Here is an 18,913-nt window from a genome sequence, read left to right on the forward strand (position 1 = left end):
ATAGTCTTATAGGAAAAGCACTATTAATAAGCATATATTAAGTACCTCCTATGTGCCAGGCACTGTGCTAAGCTTCTTGAAGAAGGCAAGATTTTAGCTGAAACTTGAAGGAACTCAGGGAAATCAGGAGACAGATGAAAAAACAGCATTCCATACATGCAGAGTCCGGAAATGGACTGTTTTGTGCAGGGCACATCAAAGAGAGCCCAGTGTCGCTGAATCCTAAAATGTTTGGAAAGGGAGGAAGGGACCAGATAATTTTTAAAAGCCAAATGGAGGCTTAAAAAGATTCTATGTTTGCTGTAGTATTTTGGAGGGAGGGAGGGAGGGAGGGAGGGGGAGAGAGAGAGAGAGAGAGAGAGAGAGAGAGAGAGAGAGAGAGAGAGAGAGAGAGAGAGAGAGAGAGTGTGTGTGTGTGTGTGTGTGTGTGTGTGTGTGTGTGTGTGTGTGTGTGTGTGTTTAGAGGCTTGAAGCAGGGAAACCAACCAGCAAGGCTATTGAAATATTCCATTTGTGAGGTGGTGAGGGCCTGTACCAGATTGGTAACAGTGTCAGAGGAAAATAAGATCATTCCATTTTAATGTTTGAAAGGTAATGAAAAAATCTTGATGTGAAATTTCTTAAAGGATTTAGAACACTTAATTATACTCTTACTCTAATGAAATGAAATGAAATGTAATGTAATGTTATGTTTGCTATGTAAACATGGAACTAAATTTAAGCCAAGTAATATGTCTTTTGAAAAATGGATATAAAATTAATAATTAGATATGAATTAGACTAAAACATCAAGGTAGTAAAACATGAACAAATAACATCATAATTTAGTTTTGTACATTTCGTAGTCTTTTTGTAAGGGCCATGGTTCCAAGTTCTAGCTATTCCATAGTTGCTAATTTTAGGCCTGGGGCAAATAAGTTGACCAGTGTCCACCAATAGTCTTTTAAGGCTTAATTCAGTGCTAGGGCAAAAGGGAATACTTAGGAATGAAAAACCTTCTGGTAGCTTCCTGTTTTAACTGATGTGCTGACTAGCTACTACATCTAAAGTACTGCAGGTGTTGCCATCATGCCCTCAGTTTTCCTGGCCTGGTTACCTTACCATAGTGTGATTTCCGGTTTCCTAGTGTAACTTCTTGTAACAAAAGTGGTGATACAGATATAGATAGAAACACATAGATATTCATATATACATACACATACACACATATATATGTGTGTATGTGTATGTAATAAAATCTCTTTGGTATAGTGAGAGGGAATCCAATCATAATGTAGATGGTGGTTGAAGATAGTGCTATTTTGTAGATCTGAATCACCGCCCTTTTGTACTTAAAATTTTATTTTTAATTTATGGAATAAATTTCCACAATATAGTATAATAAAAAGAATGATAGTACTTGAAACTGCAAATCTATTATATACAGCTTGATATTCTTTTTAACTATATAATAGTTATTATGTAAATTTCTTTTTTCACTTTTTTTCTCTTCCCCTCCCAATCAAGAGATGGCTGTCATTAGGCACAAATGTGTGTGTGTGTGTGTGTGTGTGTGTGTGTGTGTGTGTGTGTGTGTGTGTATAAAATTCTATGTATGCCTTTGTTTTTCATTTCTTTGCCTTGGATGCAGATAATATTTTCCTTCATATGTCCTTTGTAGTTAGTTTTGGTATTTATGATAGTCAAAATGACCTGTTTGCTCAAAATTGTTCTTAAAACAATATTGCTGTTACCGTATACTACATTCTCTTGGTTCTGTTCATTTTACTCTTCATTATTTTGGGCAGATCTATCCATGCTTTTCTAAAGTCATTGAGCTCATCATTTCTTATAGTGTAGTAGTATTCCATCACAATCATGTACCACAGCTTCTTTAGTCATTCCTCAGTTGTTGTACATTCCTGCAATTTCCACTTCTTGGCCACCACAAAGAGAGCTGCTATAAACATTTAGAACGTAGATTCTTTTCCTTTTTCTCTAATCATCTTTGGAAATAGACCTAGTAGTGGTATTGTTGAGTCCAAGGGTATAGGCAATTTAATAACTCTTTGGGCATAATTCCATAGTGCTCTCTAAAATGGTTGAATCAGCTCACAGTTCCATTGACAATATATTAGTGTCCCAATTTTCCCACATCCCCTCTAAAATTTACTGCTTTATCCTTCAGTCATATAAGCCAGTCTGAAAGGTGTAAAATGATATTATTTTTAAAATTTAGATACTATAGTATTTGGTACATATAGGTTCAATATTGATATTGCTTCATTGTTTATGGTGACTACAAGTTACCATATTTAATCTCTTTTAATTAAATCTTATTTTAGCCACAGCTTTGTCTAAGACCAAAATTCTTACCCTGCCTTTTTTCATCAGCTGAAGTGTAATAAATTTTACTCCAACCCTTCATTTTAGCTGTGTGTATCTCTGTATTCTTGAATGTGTTTCTTGTAAACAACATATCATTGGATTTTGATTTTTTTAATCCATTTCGCTGTCTGTTTCTGTTTTATGAGTGAATTCATCCCATTCACATTCAAAGTTATAATTGCTATTTGTGAATTTCCCTCCATCTTATTTTAATTCACTGTTATCCTTTTTTAGCCTCTCTTTTTACCCAAAACCTGTTACCTTGTCTTCTCCCTTTACTTTCCTGTTTCTTATTCTACCCACCCCTCTAAAAGTCCCTTCTCCTACCCTACCCCTCCAGTCTCCTGTATCTTAATCTATACACCCTTCTAAAAGTCTTCTTCCTACCCTGTCTCCCATTCTCTCATCTCTCCAGACTTCTAGAGCACTCCAGAGGTACACATTGTTTCCTCTTCAACATAGATGAGAGGTTCAAACATTATCAGTCCTCCACCTTAACCTGCTAATTCTGTATCAGTTTTTCCTTTCATGGCCCATTTTTTGAGATAATTGCTCCTTTTTACCATTTCCTATCTAATTTTTTTTTTAGAATGATCCCATCTTACACAATTCAGTACCAACCTCATAATGATGTCAGTCTTAAGAATATGGATAACATTTTCATATGTAATAATTAAGCAGTTTGACCTTAATGAGCCCTTATAATTAATCTTTAATGTTTTCCTTATATTTCTTCTGGGTCTTTTATATTGAATTTTCCATTGAGTCCTGGTCTTTTTGTCACAAATGCCTAAAAGTCTTTCAGTTCATCAAATGTCCTCTTTTTTTATTCAAGATCATACTCAGTTTTGCTGAGTAAGTTATTTTTGGTCACAACGCCAGCTCTTCTGCTCTTCAAAATATAATATTCCATAGTTTTTTAGTGTAGAAGCTGATAGGCCTTGTGAAATCCTGACTGTATCTCAGCAGTATGTAAATTTTTTTGTTGCTTGCAGTATTCTTTTTACCTGGGAGTTTTTAAACTTGGCTGTGATATTCTTGTAAGTTTTCCTGCATCTCTTTCAGGTGGTGAACGGTCGACTTTTTTCTTTTTTCTACTTTACCCTCTTGTTCTAAAACTTCAGGGCTTGTACTGTTATATCCAGATGCTTTTTTTTAAATTATAACTTTCAGGTAGCCCAACAGTTCTTATATTGTCTCTCCTTGATCTGTTCTACGGATTAATTGTTTTTCTAATGAGGTGTTTCAGATTCTCTTCTATTTTTTCTAGTTTTATTATTTCTTGGTGTCTTAAAATATCATTCAGTTCCTCTTGCCTGATTCTAGTTTTCAAGGAGTTATTGTCTTCCTTAAGATTTTGGACTTCCTTTTCCAATTGGTTAACGTTATTTTCATAATTTTTTTGGATTGCTTTTATTTTTTTCATGGTTTTTCCTCAGTCTCTTTTATTTGATTTTTAAATTCCTTTTTAAGTTATTTCAGGAACTCTTTTTGGCCTTGTAACCATTTCATATTAGTCTTTGGGGTAGGAGTGGCCTTTTTTTACCTCACTGTCTTCCTCTGAATGTAAACCCAGATCTTCTTTTACACCATATTCGCTATCTATGGTCAAATTCTGTTTCTTCTTTTGCTTACTTTTTAAATTTTGTTTTGTTTTTAAAAGCTTAATATAATCAGGTTTTAATCCTGAGTTGCGGGTAATGTTGCCCAGGTCTCAAGTCCTTCTTACTTCTTATTTTCTGAATTCTGTCCAGAGGCCCTACCTCAGGCACTCCTCTCCTCCCTCGCCCAAGCCTCAGTTAGGGCCTCTGACCATGCTGTCCTGAAAATGTTCTTTCTCCCTGCAGTACCACATTGACTGGGTATGAGCTCCCTCCTCCTTGCCTACAGCAGTCTGCAACAAGTCTGGTCAGCACTGCTAGGTTTGGTGGTCAGAAACTGGAGATGGCTGGCGGGCAGGAGGTAGAGAGTAGAGATGTCCTTCAGTCTGTCCCCCCTCAACAGTCTGCTATTCGTTAGATGTAAGTTTGTGAGGTAAAAATTCTTGTTGCTGTGAGTGAGGTAGAAGTTAAGTTGAAATTTCTTGAGTCGTAGCCTGCTTTCCAAGGAGCTGCTTTCCAGGGCCTGCTCATTGTTGATACAGTGGAGTCAACCTGGAGGTGTTTAAAGTCTTTCCTGAGGTCCTCTCAACTTATCTTAGGACAACTGCTTTACTCCTTTATTTTTGCTGCTCTACCTTCATTTTGTGGTGGTTTTCTGTCTTATTGTGGAGGAAATCTGGAGAGCCTGGAAATTTCTGACCTGTTCTGCCATCTTCCCAGAATATAATACCCTTATCTACTTCTAATAATAGTACCCTAGAGTGGCAGAACAAGAGGAAAGATGGTAATAGTTTTCTTAATCACTTAAGTATTTTTAGTTCAATTTTGGAAAGAACATTCATTTTGGCTTTTCATATTGAGCTTTCTGTAATTTCCACCAAGTAACATTCTGTGACAAATTGTGATATAACCAACCACTCTGTTTCAATAATGCCTTATTTCCTTAACTCTTTAGATAAAGGAATGTGTATGTTGGAATTATTTTGGGTTTCTGTTAACATAATAATAACCTACATGATTATCTGTTAAGGCATATTTAATGTAATCCTTTCATTATCTTTTGCAGTTGGAGTAATACGATGCCCAATATGCCGCCAGGAATGCAGACAGATAGATCTTGTTGATAATTACTTTGTAAAAGATACATCTGAGGCACCTAGCAGCTCTGATGAAAAATCTGAACAGGTAGGCTAATTACTTTATTTCCTTTCCACCTCATATTTTAACTGTGATGTTTAAAAAATTCCAGAGATAATTTCTGGGTAATTTAATCATTTTATTAATAAGGTTAGCATATTTATTAGTGAAAAAAGGTCATTGGCACTCTTGAATGCCTAAGACCCCTCATGGTGGTGGGCTCAAAGTTTATATAACCTTGGAAGAATGAATGTTCTTGGAGCAGCTAGGTGGCGCAGTGGATAGAGCACTGACCCTGGAGTCAGAAGGACCTGATTTCAAATGAGGCCTCAGACACATAATACGTTCTACTTCCTAGCTATGTGACTTAAAAAAAAAAAGACTTTTGGGGCAGCTAGGTGGCGCAGTGAATAGATCTCCAGCCTTGGAGTCAGGAGGACCTGAGTTCAAATTTAGCCTCAGACACATGACATTTACTAGCTGTGTAACCTTGGGCAAGTCACTTAACCTCAATTGTCTCACCAAAAAAGACACACACACAAAAAAATGGGTGTTCCTAAGGGTGGCAGTTAACTTTGATTGGTTAACAGTTATTGAGAGAATGATTATTGTAGTGAGGGGCCTTCTAATGAGGGTCTTGAGGTACATGACTTGGATCACCCAAGTCTTGGTCAGTGAGACTTAACAATTTCCATATCACCTGTCTGATAGAAGGGAGAATCAACATTTTCCCAGACGTGTCTGAGTAAATACAGTGAGCAGGAATTCATCCATTAGGCTAAACTTAGAATTTCTTTTACTCTTTTTGAGAAAGATTTCCCATACTGGTGATTTCTGGATGAGGAAGTAGAAAAGGGGAAAAAAATCATTGGTCCTTATTCAATAATTAGTTATAAATGCAAAAGAGAAATAATAATCTCTCAACCTAAAGGTTGACTATATTTGTATCATATGTGGCTAGTTTAATGAGCAAGAGCATATAGTCTCTTAAAATTTAAAGCTCTAAGAAAAGTCTTATTCACTATTCACAGACATATTCAAAAGAGCAGAACCAAAAGAATGTTTTATATTAGAACAATAACATTGTTAAAAGGAACAATTTAAGAACTCTGGTCAGTGCATTGACCAACAGTGATTTCAGAGGAATAATGATGAAAAAACTGCTGCCCACCTCCTGACAGAGGTGATATAATAAATAGGCAGAATGAAACTAGTTTTTGTCTTGGTGAATGTGAGAATTTGTGTTGCTTAACTCCACATATTTGTTACAAGGGTCCTGATTTTCCTCTTTCTTTTCCCCAGAAGAGGTTTGAAGATTTGAGGGAGGGAAAGTAAATCAGTGTTAATTGGAAAAAAGACAAAATTTAATTAAAAAAAAATAGAGTACGAGGGGCAGCTAGGTGACACAGTAGATAGAGTATCGGCTCTGGATTCAGGAGGACCTGAGTTCAAATGTGGCCTCAGACACATGAAACTTGCTAGCTGTGTGACCCTAAGCAAGTCATTTAACCCCAATTGCCTCACCCCCTCTCCCAATATATTTGAGTACGAAATTAGCTCACATTCCTTTGCCAGTTATACCAGTGAAGTAATCCTAATATGACAAAGGTGCTTGCTAAAATCCAAGAATCTAAATCAGTTAATAGTGATTCCCTTTAAACCTCCCTTCTTTTCTCCTCCCCAACCCCTGGCCCCAATTGTTTGTGTGATGAAAAGAACAGAATCTTTTTCTTAAGGTCATCATTTAGGAAACCTTAATTCCCAGCACCTTCAGTCCCTTTAGAAATATGGCAAGGAAAGAGCTTTCTGATGCACTGTCCTAGGACATACAGCCACAGTACAATCATTCCATCCACAAATGTTGGTGGGTTGTAGGGGCCATATTTAATTTCTATTTAAATTAATATTCAATGCCACACAGTTAAACTACCAAGAAAATATATTATAGACCTGGAAAAAGTAATAATGAAATTCATCTGAAAGAACAAAAGGTCAAGAATATCAAGGGAATCAGTGAAAAAATGTGAAGGAAGGTGGCGTAGGATCTCAACCTTTATTACAAAGTGGTAATCATCGAAACAGTCTGGTACTAGTTAAGAAATGGAGTGGTGATTGGAGGAATGAATTAGGTACACAAATCACAGTAGTAAATGACCATGGCAATTTAGTGTTTTATAAACTCAAAAGCTCCAAGCTTTTTTGATAAGAACTCACTGTTTGACAAAAATTGCTGGGAAAACTAGAAGGCAGTTTAGCAGAAAATATATATACACCAATATCTTATACTGTATAGTAAGATAAGTTTGAAATGGGCACACGGTTTATACATGAAGGGTGATACCATAAGCAGAGTAGGGGAGCATACAATAGTTTACTTGTCAGATTATGGTTTAGGGAAAAATTTATGAATAATAAGAGATAGAGACCACTTGGGATGTAAAGTGGATAATTTTGATTGCATGAGATTAAAAAGGTTTTACACAAACAAAAGCGGTGCAGGAAAGCAGAAAGCTGGGAAAAATTTTTTATAGCAGGTTTCTCAGATAGTTCTCAAATAGATAACTGAGTCAGATTTATAAGAATACAAGTCATTCCCCAACTGATAAATGGCCAGAGGATGTGAACAGGCAGTCTTCAGAAGAAGAAATCAAAGAACTATCTATAGTCATATGAAAAAAATGCTCTGAATCACTATCGATTAGAAAAAGGTAAATTAAAACAACTTTGAGGTACCATCTTACAACTTGTCAGATTGGCTAGCAACAGAAAAGGAAAATGACAAATGCTGGAGGAGATTTAAAAAAATTAAGACACCAACATTGTTGGTGGAGTTGTGAACTGATCTAACCATTCTGGAGAGCAATTTGGAACTATGCCCAAAAGGGCTATAAAACTGTGAATACCCTTTGACCCAGCAATATCACCACAAGGTCTATATCCCAAAGAGACTTTAAAAAAAAAAAAAGGAAAAGGACCTATATGTACAAAAATATTTATAGTAGCTCTTTTTGTGGTGGCAGAGAATTAGAAATTGAGGAGATACTCATCGATTAGAGCAGACCTGCACAACTTGGCAGTAAGTAGGGGACAAAATTAAAATAGGCTAAACTTCTTTGGGCCGCAGATAGATTTTTAGCAGCTCACTTTCCAAGTAAAGGCATAATTAATGGTTAAACTGTTTTGCAAATAAACCATATTTTTTAAAAAGGGAAATTTTAATTAATATCCATTAATTGTACTTATTACTTAAGATTTTTATTTATCATGAAATCACTGCTCTCAGACCAAAGACAGACTGATGATGGTTGGTTGTTGTGGGTCACATGACAAGCAGAAAAGTATGACATGGCACCCCACCCACCACGTTGCATGACCAGCACAGTAGTGGCAAGTGCTAGTGGAAGGCAAGTTAAGCGGGACATGGACAAAGCACTCATTATATCCTTACTTTCTTTTACATCCTCTACATTTTTCATGGGCTGCCTGAAATCCTTTGATGGGCTGTATCTTATACACGTCTGAATTAGAGAATGGCTATACAAATTGTGGTATATGTTTGTGATAAAATACTATTGTGCTGTAAGAAATGATGAGCAGGATTATTTCAGAAAAATATGAAAAAGTTAAGTGAACTGATGCAGAGTGAAGTGAGCAGAACCAGGAGAATGTTGTGTGGAGTATAAGTAGTATTGTGTAATGATTAACTGTGAGTGATTAAGCTAGCTATTTCTCAGAAACGTAATGATCCAAGACTGTTCTGCAGTACTTAGGACAAAAATACTATCCACCTCCAGAGAAAGAACTGATGGAATCTGAATACAGATTAAAGCATACTTTTTTTTTTAGTTTCTTAATTTTTCTTGGTTTTGTTTGTTTATTTGGTCAGTGTTTTCTTTCACAACATGACTAATATGGAAATGTGTTTTGCATGACTGCACATGTATAACGTATATCAAATTGTTTGCCTTCTCAGTGAGGGGAGAAGGGATGCAGGAAGAGAATTTGGAAGTCAAAATTTAAGAAAACAAATGTTAAAAATTTTTTACGTGTAATTGGAAAAAAAGAAAATAATTAAAAAAAGAAACTTTGAATAAGGAATGGAACAACCACACTGATTCCAAGAATAGATAGAAGAAATGAAAGAAGAGTTGAGGCAGAAAGTAAACCAGTGTAATTGAATTAAAACTCTTGAGGAAAAACGTGTAAGTTAAATAGCTTAAAATAGTACTTTGAACACTATACTCAAAAAGTGAGCATCTTAAAAAATGAAATGGAATGTAATAGAACTCACTATCCATCAATGAAACAATATAAAAATTAGGCTAAAAAAAAAAGTCAAAATTAGAAGATCATGTAAGCAATCATATTATCAAAAACCAGCCAACCTGAAAGCAGATTGAGAAGAGAGAATTTAAGGTTCATGGGCTCACTGGAAACCATGATAAAACAAAAAAACCTAGATATTGTAGTACAAGAAATTTTTTAAAATAACCTTGAAATACTAGAACCAGATAGAAAGGTTAGAACTATGGATTCATAAGTCACTGACTGAAGGACACTCCAAATTTAAAATACCTAAGATGGCCAAACTTAGGAGCCCACAGGTCTAAGAAAAAAAGGGGCCATTATGGAAGCGATCAAGAGATCATTTAGATTCACAAAAGACAGTGCTGCCCATGAGTGAAAACAAAGTACAGTTTAGAATATGAAATGTCAAAATGCTAAAGAAATAGCTCCTCAAAACAAAAATCCTTATTCTACAAAGATGAGCCTGAACCTGTAGAGGAAAGGAAATGGAGTATTAGTACAAACAATGATTTCTAAGCATTCTTGTTGAAAAAAACCCAGAGTGGAGTCAAATATTTGAAAGTTAGAAGATGGGTGAAATCTAGAAAGTAAACATTTTAGCAGCTTGAAAGATCTCAATGTCAGTTAAGTGTCTACAATCTAACAATGATCTTTTCTGTGTTCAGCCCCTCTCCACTCCTGGTGAGGAGACCTCACCTCATACAATGCTGAGAAAATCCATTCACTTTTAGGTGTATTTTTTGCCCTACTCAGCATCTGAGTGGAGTCCTTCACATCCTTTTATATCTTCTTCTAACTTTAACATTTGAAGATTAAATGATGCTTACCTTTACTAAGGCCAGCTGATCTACTTGTATTGAACCTAATGACTTCTAGCTTTTTTGGAGGAATGCCCCCACAGTCATAATATCTCTATAATATTTAATTTCTTTCTTCTGGTTCATTCCTTGCTGCTTGCAAGCACATCTCTCTCTTCCTTAACATAGCCTCACTTGTCCCTTCCACCTTGGAAAATTATCCTACATCTCATTTCTTTCACAGTCAATAGTTATCTATATCTACTGCTTCCACTTCCACTCCTCTCACTTCCTAACCCTTTGACATCTGGCTTCCAAATTTGTCATTCATTTGGAGCTGTTCTGCCCAAAGTTACTGATCATTTATTTTTCCTTAAAAATAATTTTTAGTACCTTTTGCTTTTTATGTCACTTGCCTTTCTCAATGTATTCCTATCCCCACATCTTCCCAGAGAGTTTTCCTTAACTCAGCAAAACTAATCAGTGTATTGAAATAGTCTGGCATTACATGCAATGTTCCATCCATACTTATTTTTCCAACATTGACAAAGAAGCAGAGAAGTGACTTTTTATATCTTTTCTTTAGGGCCAAGCTTGGTCAGTATAATATTATATCATTTAGTTTTGATGAGATTCTGATAGACTGATCAATGAAATACCAAAATTAACTGGGGCCTCTATGGAATAATGATGTGCCTAGATATGTGCAAAATTCTAAACTAACTCTTACCCCTTGTCTATGTGTCCCTGGTTATTTCACCTTCCTCTCTACCTTTCCATCCCTGATTACCTTATTTCCCTGCCCATGGTAGGTTTTCCTTTATAAAAATCTCGAGCTTCTCCTGGCCAGGGGGCGTTTCCCGTATTGGGTATCTTCCTTAAGTGGGTATCTCCCTCCCTTAGGGAGTTGCAAGACTGCCCTCTTCTCTACCCCTCCCCCCCCAAGCTGGGGTCTCCCTTAAGGGGTGGAGGATCCAGCTTGGTATGTTGTTACCTGGAATAAATGCCTTTACTTGATTTGGAGATAGCCTGGGCAAATTCTTTTGAGACAATTCTGCACCCCAACAATTTGGGGTGCCACTGAACCTCAACATTTCTATACCTCCCTCTTGAACTCACTATCTCATTCTCCACAATGGCACTTCCAAACCTTTTCATTCCTCTCCAAACTTCCCCTAACTCCTCTTCCCCCAATTCTTTCATCTGAGCATCTTGCCTCATATTTTACGGAAAAAATTAAGGACAAAATTAAGGCCATTGGCCATGAATTCCCTCCTCTCCCCTCTTCCTTACCTCTTATTACTCAGGGGCTTTCTGCCACTCTCTTTTCCCTCACCTGTTTCACATGATGAAATGACTCTACTTCTTAGTGTAAAGGACCAGGTATCATGCTCCCACAATTTAAGATAACCTTTGACATCTTACAACATCAGCAAAGAATTTGGTAAATACAAGTTCTTTTGAAACAGACTTAAAAGTTCCTAGAGGGCAGAACTGTTTTTAATCAACCCTAAGTAGGACAAAGGGCATGGGGTTTTGGAGCATGCTTAATAAGCTGATATAATATTAACTGGCACACCCCGCATAGAATTAGAGCATCATTAACTAATCGTGTGTGGTATGACAAGGGAGGGGACACATGTCAAGGGGAAACATGGGATGGGTGGACCAGGAAGATTGTAACCCAGAAAAGAATGGACCAATCCGGGCCTGGAAGGAAGGAGTCGCAGCATTCTAACAGTATAAAGCTTTCTCTTCTGTATTCGGCACACTCTCTTCCCAGAGTTGTGCCCGCTTCTTTCAAGAACCATAATAAATGATTCTTCACTCACTCTGATCTTAGTTTCATCTGTGACTAAAAGGCTTGATTTCCTAGAGTCATACCACAGAGAGGCAATTGGCTGTGGCAGCTCGCCAGGGCTTAAGCCTCCACTCTAAGGCCTCATTTCTAACATTACCAAGGCTCACATCTCTACTCGTTCAAGTAATTCCATGCACCCTGTGCCCTCCAACAGGGTTACCTGCTCTGTTTCCCCACTCTCACTTATTTTCGGTCTTTCCTTCTCTGCTGGCTTATTTCCTACTTATAAAACATGTCCATGACTTCCCATCTTGGAAAAACTCTTACTCGATCCTTCCATCCCCATTATTAGCCTGTTTCTATTCTGCCCTTTGTAGGTAAACTCCTCAGAAAAGGTTATCTGCAAAAGGTGACTCTACTTTTTCTCCTCTCTTTGTTCTTAACCCCTTTACAATCCAGTTTCTGACGTTATTATTACACTGAAGTTGCTGTCTCCAAAATTACTAATAAATTTTTACTCTCTGAAACTTTTTTTTTCTTTTCTCCAACCAAGCCCTACTTGGTCATTGTTTGGGCCCTGATTGTCTCAGAATGAATGCAAATTGTTTCTGTTTTGGCCAGACACCCTCAAGGGTCTTCCCTTCCCATATCTTTTTTTTTTTAAAGAGGCATTCTTTTACCCCATTTCTTTTCATTCTTTTTTTTTTTTGCATATTTTATTAAGTTATTTTGATTTATCAACAATCACTTCCATATGCTTTTGAGTTTAAAATTTTTCTCCCCCTTCCTCGCCACCCACCCTCCCCAAGAGGGTGCACAGTATGATGCAGGCTAACAGTTACGTTCCTATTCTTTTTTTTTCTTTTTTTAAATTTTTTTTTTTTTGCTAGGCAATGGGGTTAAGTGACTTGCCCAGGGTCACACAGCTAGTAAGTGTTATGTGTCTGAGGCTGAATTTGAACTCAGGTCCTCCTGAATCCAGGGCCAGTGCTCTATCCACTGTGCCACCTAGCTGCTCCCTTAAACACATTTTCACATTAGTGAAGTTGTAAGTAAAAAATTGAAACCAATAGGAGGAACCATTAGAAAGAAGAAATGAAACTCAACAGAAGAGGAAAAAAAAATGATAGCGATTCAACTTTCACAGTTATGATTACTATCTGTGTCTTTGTCTCCATCCTTTTTCGCCCCGTTTATCCTTTTCTTTCTTCTCTTTTCCTTCCCCCGCTCACCAGCATTTTGCTTTTGACCACCACCTCTCCCTTCTGTTATCCCCTACCACTTCTTCCCTCCCTTCCATCCCCTCTCCCTTTTCTTTCCCCTTTTCCCTCCTACTGCCCATAGGGCAAGTTAGATTTGCATACCTAACTGATTATGTTATTCCCTTCTTGAGCCAAATCTGATGACAGTAAGGTTCAAACAATGCTCACCCCCTCCCTTCTTTCCCTCTGCTGTAATAGGATTTTCTGTCTTTTCCTGTAATGTAATTTACCCTTGTCTGCCTCCTCCTTTCTCAGTACATTTTCTAAGATCAGACTAATCCACTTACTTGGATCCATTTAACCCACTTGATTAGATTTTTTTTATCATTACATCAAAGTCAACTAATATCCACCCCCTTTATGTATACTCCTTTAACATGGTGTAATAACAATACAGTTCTCAAGAGTTGCAAGTGTCATCTTCCCTTGTAGGGATGTAAACAGTCTGCCCTTATTAACAACATTTTGTATCTTTCTGTCCCATTTACCTTTTTATGTCTTTCTTGAATCTTGTACTTGAAGATCAAATTTTTTGTTGAGCTCTGGTCTTTTTATCAGGAAGGTTTGGAAGTCCCTATTTCATTGAATATCCATCTCCTCCCTTGAAAAATCATGCTCATTTTTGCAGGGTAGTTGATCCTTGGCTGCAATCCAAGCTCCTTTGCCTTATGGAATATCATGTTCCATGCCCTGGGGTCTTTTAATGTAGAAGCTGCAAGGTCCTGTGTAATCCTGACTGTGGTTCCATGATATTTAAATTGTTTCTTTCTGGCTGCTTGCAGCACCTTCTCTTTCATCTGGTAATTTTGGAATTTTGCTATTATATTCCTTGGCGTTGTCAATTTGGGATCTCTTTCAGGTGGTGAGTGATGTATTCTTTCTATGGTTATTTTACCTTCTGGTTCTAGGACTTCGGGCAGTTTTCCTTTATGATTTCCTGAAAGATACTGTCCAGGCTCTTTTTTTCATCATGATTTTCAGGTAGTCCAGTGATTTTTAAATTGTCTCTCCTGGATCGATTTTCCAGGTCAGTTGTTTTACTGATGAGGTATTTTATGTTTTCATCTATTTTTTCATTTTTTTGTTTCTGTTTGACTGATTCTTGCTCTCTCATAGAGTCATTAGTTTCCATTTGTCCAATTCTAGTTTTTAACAGATTGTTTTCTTCTGTTAGTTTTTGTACTTCCTTCTTCAATTGGCCAATTGTATTTTTAAGGGATTTGTTTTCTTCAGTGTACTTTTTTTCCAGTTTGCCAATTGTGTTTTTTAGGGACTTGTTTTCTTCAGTGTACTTTTTTTCCAATTGGCCAATTGTATTTTTTAAGGACTCTTCTACCTCTCTCATTAGACTTTTAAAATCCTTCTTGAGCTCTTCTAAGAAGGCTTTTTGGGCTTCAGACCAGTTCATATTCCCTTTTGATGTTGCAGATGTGGGTTTGTTGACAATGTTGTCCTCTTCAGAATTTCTGTCTTGATCTTCACTCTTCTCATAATATGAATTTATGGTATGTTTCTTTTTACTCGTGGTGTTTCTTTATTCCTTGGCCTTTAAAGAGATTGAGCTCTCCTGCTGGGGAACAGAGGCACTGACCCAAGCTTGTTGTGTTGGGAGCCTAGGTCTTGGTCACTGGCTTTGTGTGCTGGGGCTTCTTATGTTGGCATTTGGAGGCTGTAAAGTTTTGGCAGCTTACCTCGTGTTGGGCTGGAATCAGCAAGGCTGGAACTTTCAGGCAGTTCTAGGTTGCCTGCTTTTCCTTTCCTTTAGCTGTCTTCAGCTCCTTTTAGACGGGTGCTGCGGGGTGTTTATCTGCCTGGGGCCGCTTGAGGTGCTGTCTCCCTCCTTTCTGCTAATGCACTGGAAGATTCCTTTGTGGTAGAGTGCTGAGGCACCTGGTGGTTTTCTGAGCTGGTTTCCACAGGTTCCCCCACCCTCACTGAGTCACTTGGAGGTCTAGGTGTTGGTGTTTGCCTGCTCTACCACCTGGGCTTCAGGATCTCTTCCTGGTTGACATTTGGAGGTTCTGACAGCTTACCTGGTGTTGGGCTGAAATCAGCAAGGCTGGGGCTTTAGGAAGACTTTAGGTTGCTTTCTTCAACTCTTTTCAGATGAATGTTGCAGGGTACTTATCCACCTGGGGCCTTTTGTAATGCTGCTTCCCTTATTTTTGCTGAGGCACTGGGAGACCCCTTTGCTGAGCTGCTGCTCCCTGTCTTTCTTCTAGTTCAGGTGTTCCAGGGTTTTTTCCTGGGGTGATATTTTCTGGGTTTTCAGAGGTTGATAGGGGAGAGTGAGAGCAACTGCCTTTCCACTTTGCCATCTTGGCTCCCGGAAGCGGAAGTCCTACCTCATTTCTTATTAAGGTATTGCCACAGTCAAACTGAGACCTGTTAAAGACCTTAGCTTGAAAAGTCTAAGGTTCCCTCCCCATTGCTTACTGGGCCATCTCCACTTGTCCTGATCTGTATTTGGCCATAGGACCCAGATGATTGCAGAGGAGAAAGTGAAGCTGGTGATTTTACACAGCCCTCCCTCTCTTTAATCCAATTCACTTGCATGTCATGGCATCCCCTCTCTAATGTCATGGTCCTCTGAGAATGAAGGACAAACAGCAGCAGCAAGCAGCGATCTCTTAATTGACAAATTCTATGGCCTTTTTCTCAGTCATCATTCTCCTTGACCTCTCTGCAGTCTTTGACACTGTTATTCACTCCATACTCCTGCACGCTCTCTTCTCTCTTAAATTTCTGGGATACTACTCTCGCCTGGTTCTCATCCTACCTCTTAAGACTGCTCTATCTCTGTCTCCTTTGCTAGATCCTCTTCCAGATCATGGCTTCCTAACTGTGAGTATGATGTGGTGTGGGGTTGCTGGGAACACTGAAATGTCAGGGTACAGGGAGTCTGCCTGGAAAGAATTCAAGCACTCAAGCCTTCTTTCAATCCAAGTGACAAGCTTTATTCTAAGGCCAATAGAATGAGGAGATTCTTAGGGAATCTGTGCCTTGATGGGGGTAAGATTGATACTTAAACACAAAAAAAGACAGTGCGAAGATTTGAAGGTGATTAAGAAGTGGTAAATAGCCTGGAGTGGCCCAGGTTGGACAGTGAAAGGAGTTAAGTGGTTTGGGCAGTGTTGGAGAGCCAAAGTGTAAGGACTGTTGAGTATCTAGATGGGATGGGATGGGTGAGAGTCCAGGGACTGGGTTGTGGGGGAAAATACACAGCTGCTGAAATGTATGGGAAAATTCAGGGTCTGAGTCTCCACACTTCATCAGGTATCTCTCATGGTTCTGGCCTGGACCCTCTTTTCTTCTCCCTCTATACTACTTTACTTGGTGATTTCATCTCCATGCAGATGATTCTCAAATCTACCTCTCCTCCCCCCAAATTCTTTTCTGACCTCCGATCTTATATCTACAATTGCATCTCAGGCAAGGTGAGCTTGGATGTCCAGTACACAGCTTGAACTCATCTTTTCCTCCAAACCCTACCATCTCCATATTACTGTAGAGGTCAGCACCATCCTTGCATCCCTCAGGCTTATAACTTAGGATTCATCCTGGAGTCCTCACAATTTCTCACCCCTTCCCCCCATATCTATAATCTGTTGCCAAGGCCTGTTGATTTTACCCTTGCAACATCTCTCAAATGCACCCTTTTCTCTCCTCTGACACTTGCCATCCTTCTAGTGCAGGTCCTTATCACCTTATGCCTGTATCACTTAAGTAGCCTGCTGGTACATCTGTCTGCCTCAAGTCTCTCCTCCAATCCATCCTCTGTTCAGCCACCAAAGTGATATTCCTAAAACTCAAGTCTGATCATATCACTTGCCTTCCCTGCCCCCCTAATCAGTAAACTTCAATAGCTTCCTATTGCCTCCTAGATCAAATACCACATCTTCTGTTTGCATTCAAAGCCCTTCATAACCTATGTCTTTCCTCCATTTCCTACCTTTCCAGTCTTCTTACACTTTATTCCCCAATATGTACTCTTTGATCTTGTGACACTGGCCTCCTAGCTATTCTAGAAACAAGACACTCCACCTCTTTGCTCCTGGCATTTTCTCTGACTATCCTCCTTGCCTGGAACCATCTCTCTGCTCTGCTTTGACTACTGACTTCCCTGGTTTCCTTTAAGTCCTCTTCTACAGGAAACCTTCCTCATCCTTTCTGAGTTCCAGTGTCTTCCTTCTGTAAATTATCTCCTATTTATCTTGTATGTAGCTTGCTTCGTATATATTTGTTTGCATGTTGCCTTCCCCATTAAATTGTAAACTTCTTGAGGACAGGAGACTGTCTTTTCCCTCTTTTTGTATCCCCAGAGGCTAGCACATAGACACCTAATAAGTGTTTATTGATTGATTGGTTACATAGTTGTTTGTATATTTTGCATGTTTCTAACTTTCTTTCTGGACATACTTAGAACAGCACTTGGCACATATATGTGCTTAATAAATGTTTATTGTTGGATTGGTGCTGTGTTTGTTTTTTTCTGGGTCTTATGAAAATCTGTTCTGGTGATTGATTTTTCCATTTTTAAACTAGTACTGAATATTTTTGATGATTACTTCTCTGTAATATAGTTTGAGATCTAGTAATTCCTTTTTTTGTCTTATTTTATATTTTTCTAATCTTATTTAATATTTTCCCCAATAGCATGCAAAAACGATTGTAATATTCTTTTTTCAAATTTTGAGTTCTAAATTATCTTGCCTTTACTCCACCCTCCCCATTGAGAAGGCAAGCAATTTAAAACACATTTTCATGTAAGTCATTCAGTGGAAAGAAAAAAAAACGACAAAAAGAAAACTGAAAGTAAAGAAAGAAAAAGTATCTTTGATCTGCATTTAGGTTCTACCAGTTCTTTTTCTGGAGATGGACAGCATTTCATCATAAGTCCTATAGAATTGTCTTAGATCATTGTATTGCTGAGAATAGCTAAGTTATTCATAGTAGATAATCATACGGTATTGCTGTTACTGGGCACAATATTCTGGTTCTGCTCATTTCACTTTGTATTAATTCATATAAGTCTTTCCAGGTTTTTCTGAGAGCGTCCTGCTCATCATTTCTTAAAGCACAGTAATATTCCATCACCATCATGTAAAATAGCTATTCCCCAGTTGATAAACATCCCCTCAATTTCCAATTCTTTGCCACCACTAAAAGAGCTGCTATAAATATTTTTGTGCGCATAGGTCCTTTTCCTTTTTTTTTTTTAAATCTCTTTGGGATACACATCTAGAAGTGGTATTTCTTGGTCAAAGGGTACGCATAGTTTTGTAGCCCTATGGGCATAGTTCCAAATTTGTCTCCAGAATGATTGAATCAGTTGCCCTGAGACTTGGCTCCTGGTTTGCTGGGGCCAGGTTTGTGCTGGCGTGACCCATGCTAGATTATGCTTCTCCCTCACTCTGTGCAACAGACCTTTCCTGATGACCTGTTGTCTTGGGTTGGAAAATTGTTTCACTCCATCTTTTTGTGGGTTCTGCTGCTCCAGAATTTGTTTGGTGTCCTTATTTAAAGGCATTTGGAGGAGAGCTCAGGCAAGTCCCTACCTTTACTCCGCCATCTTAGCTCTCCCTCTTTTTGAGATCAAATAAGTCTAAACCTGCTTTTTTTCATTATCATTATTATTAC

At 38.1% G+C, this 18,913-nt stretch overlaps 1 protein-coding gene across 2 annotated transcripts in view; it reads left to right on the forward strand.

The window, feature by feature from the left end:
* Positions 1 to 18,913, forward strand: part of TRIM33 (tripartite motif containing 33) — a 160,660-nt gene that overhangs the window by 61,574 nt on the left and 80,173 nt on the right. For both annotated transcript variants that reach the window (XM_021002238.2, XM_021002244.2), the window contains exon 2: positions 5,035 to 5,153. In XM_021002238.2, the coding sequence (XP_020857897.1) occupies positions 5,035 to 5,153 (119 nt within the window). The remainder of the gene's footprint in view (positions 1 to 5,034; positions 5,154 to 18,913) is intronic.

Source organism: Phascolarctos cinereus, unplaced genomic scaffold, assembly GCF_003287225.1.
Source record: "Phascolarctos cinereus isolate Bilbo 61053 unplaced genomic scaffold, phaCin_HiC Scaffold_5;HRSCAF=322, whole genome shotgun sequence".
In the NCBI taxonomy this organism is placed as follows: Eukaryota; Metazoa; Chordata; class Mammalia; order Diprotodontia; family Phascolarctidae; genus Phascolarctos; species Phascolarctos cinereus.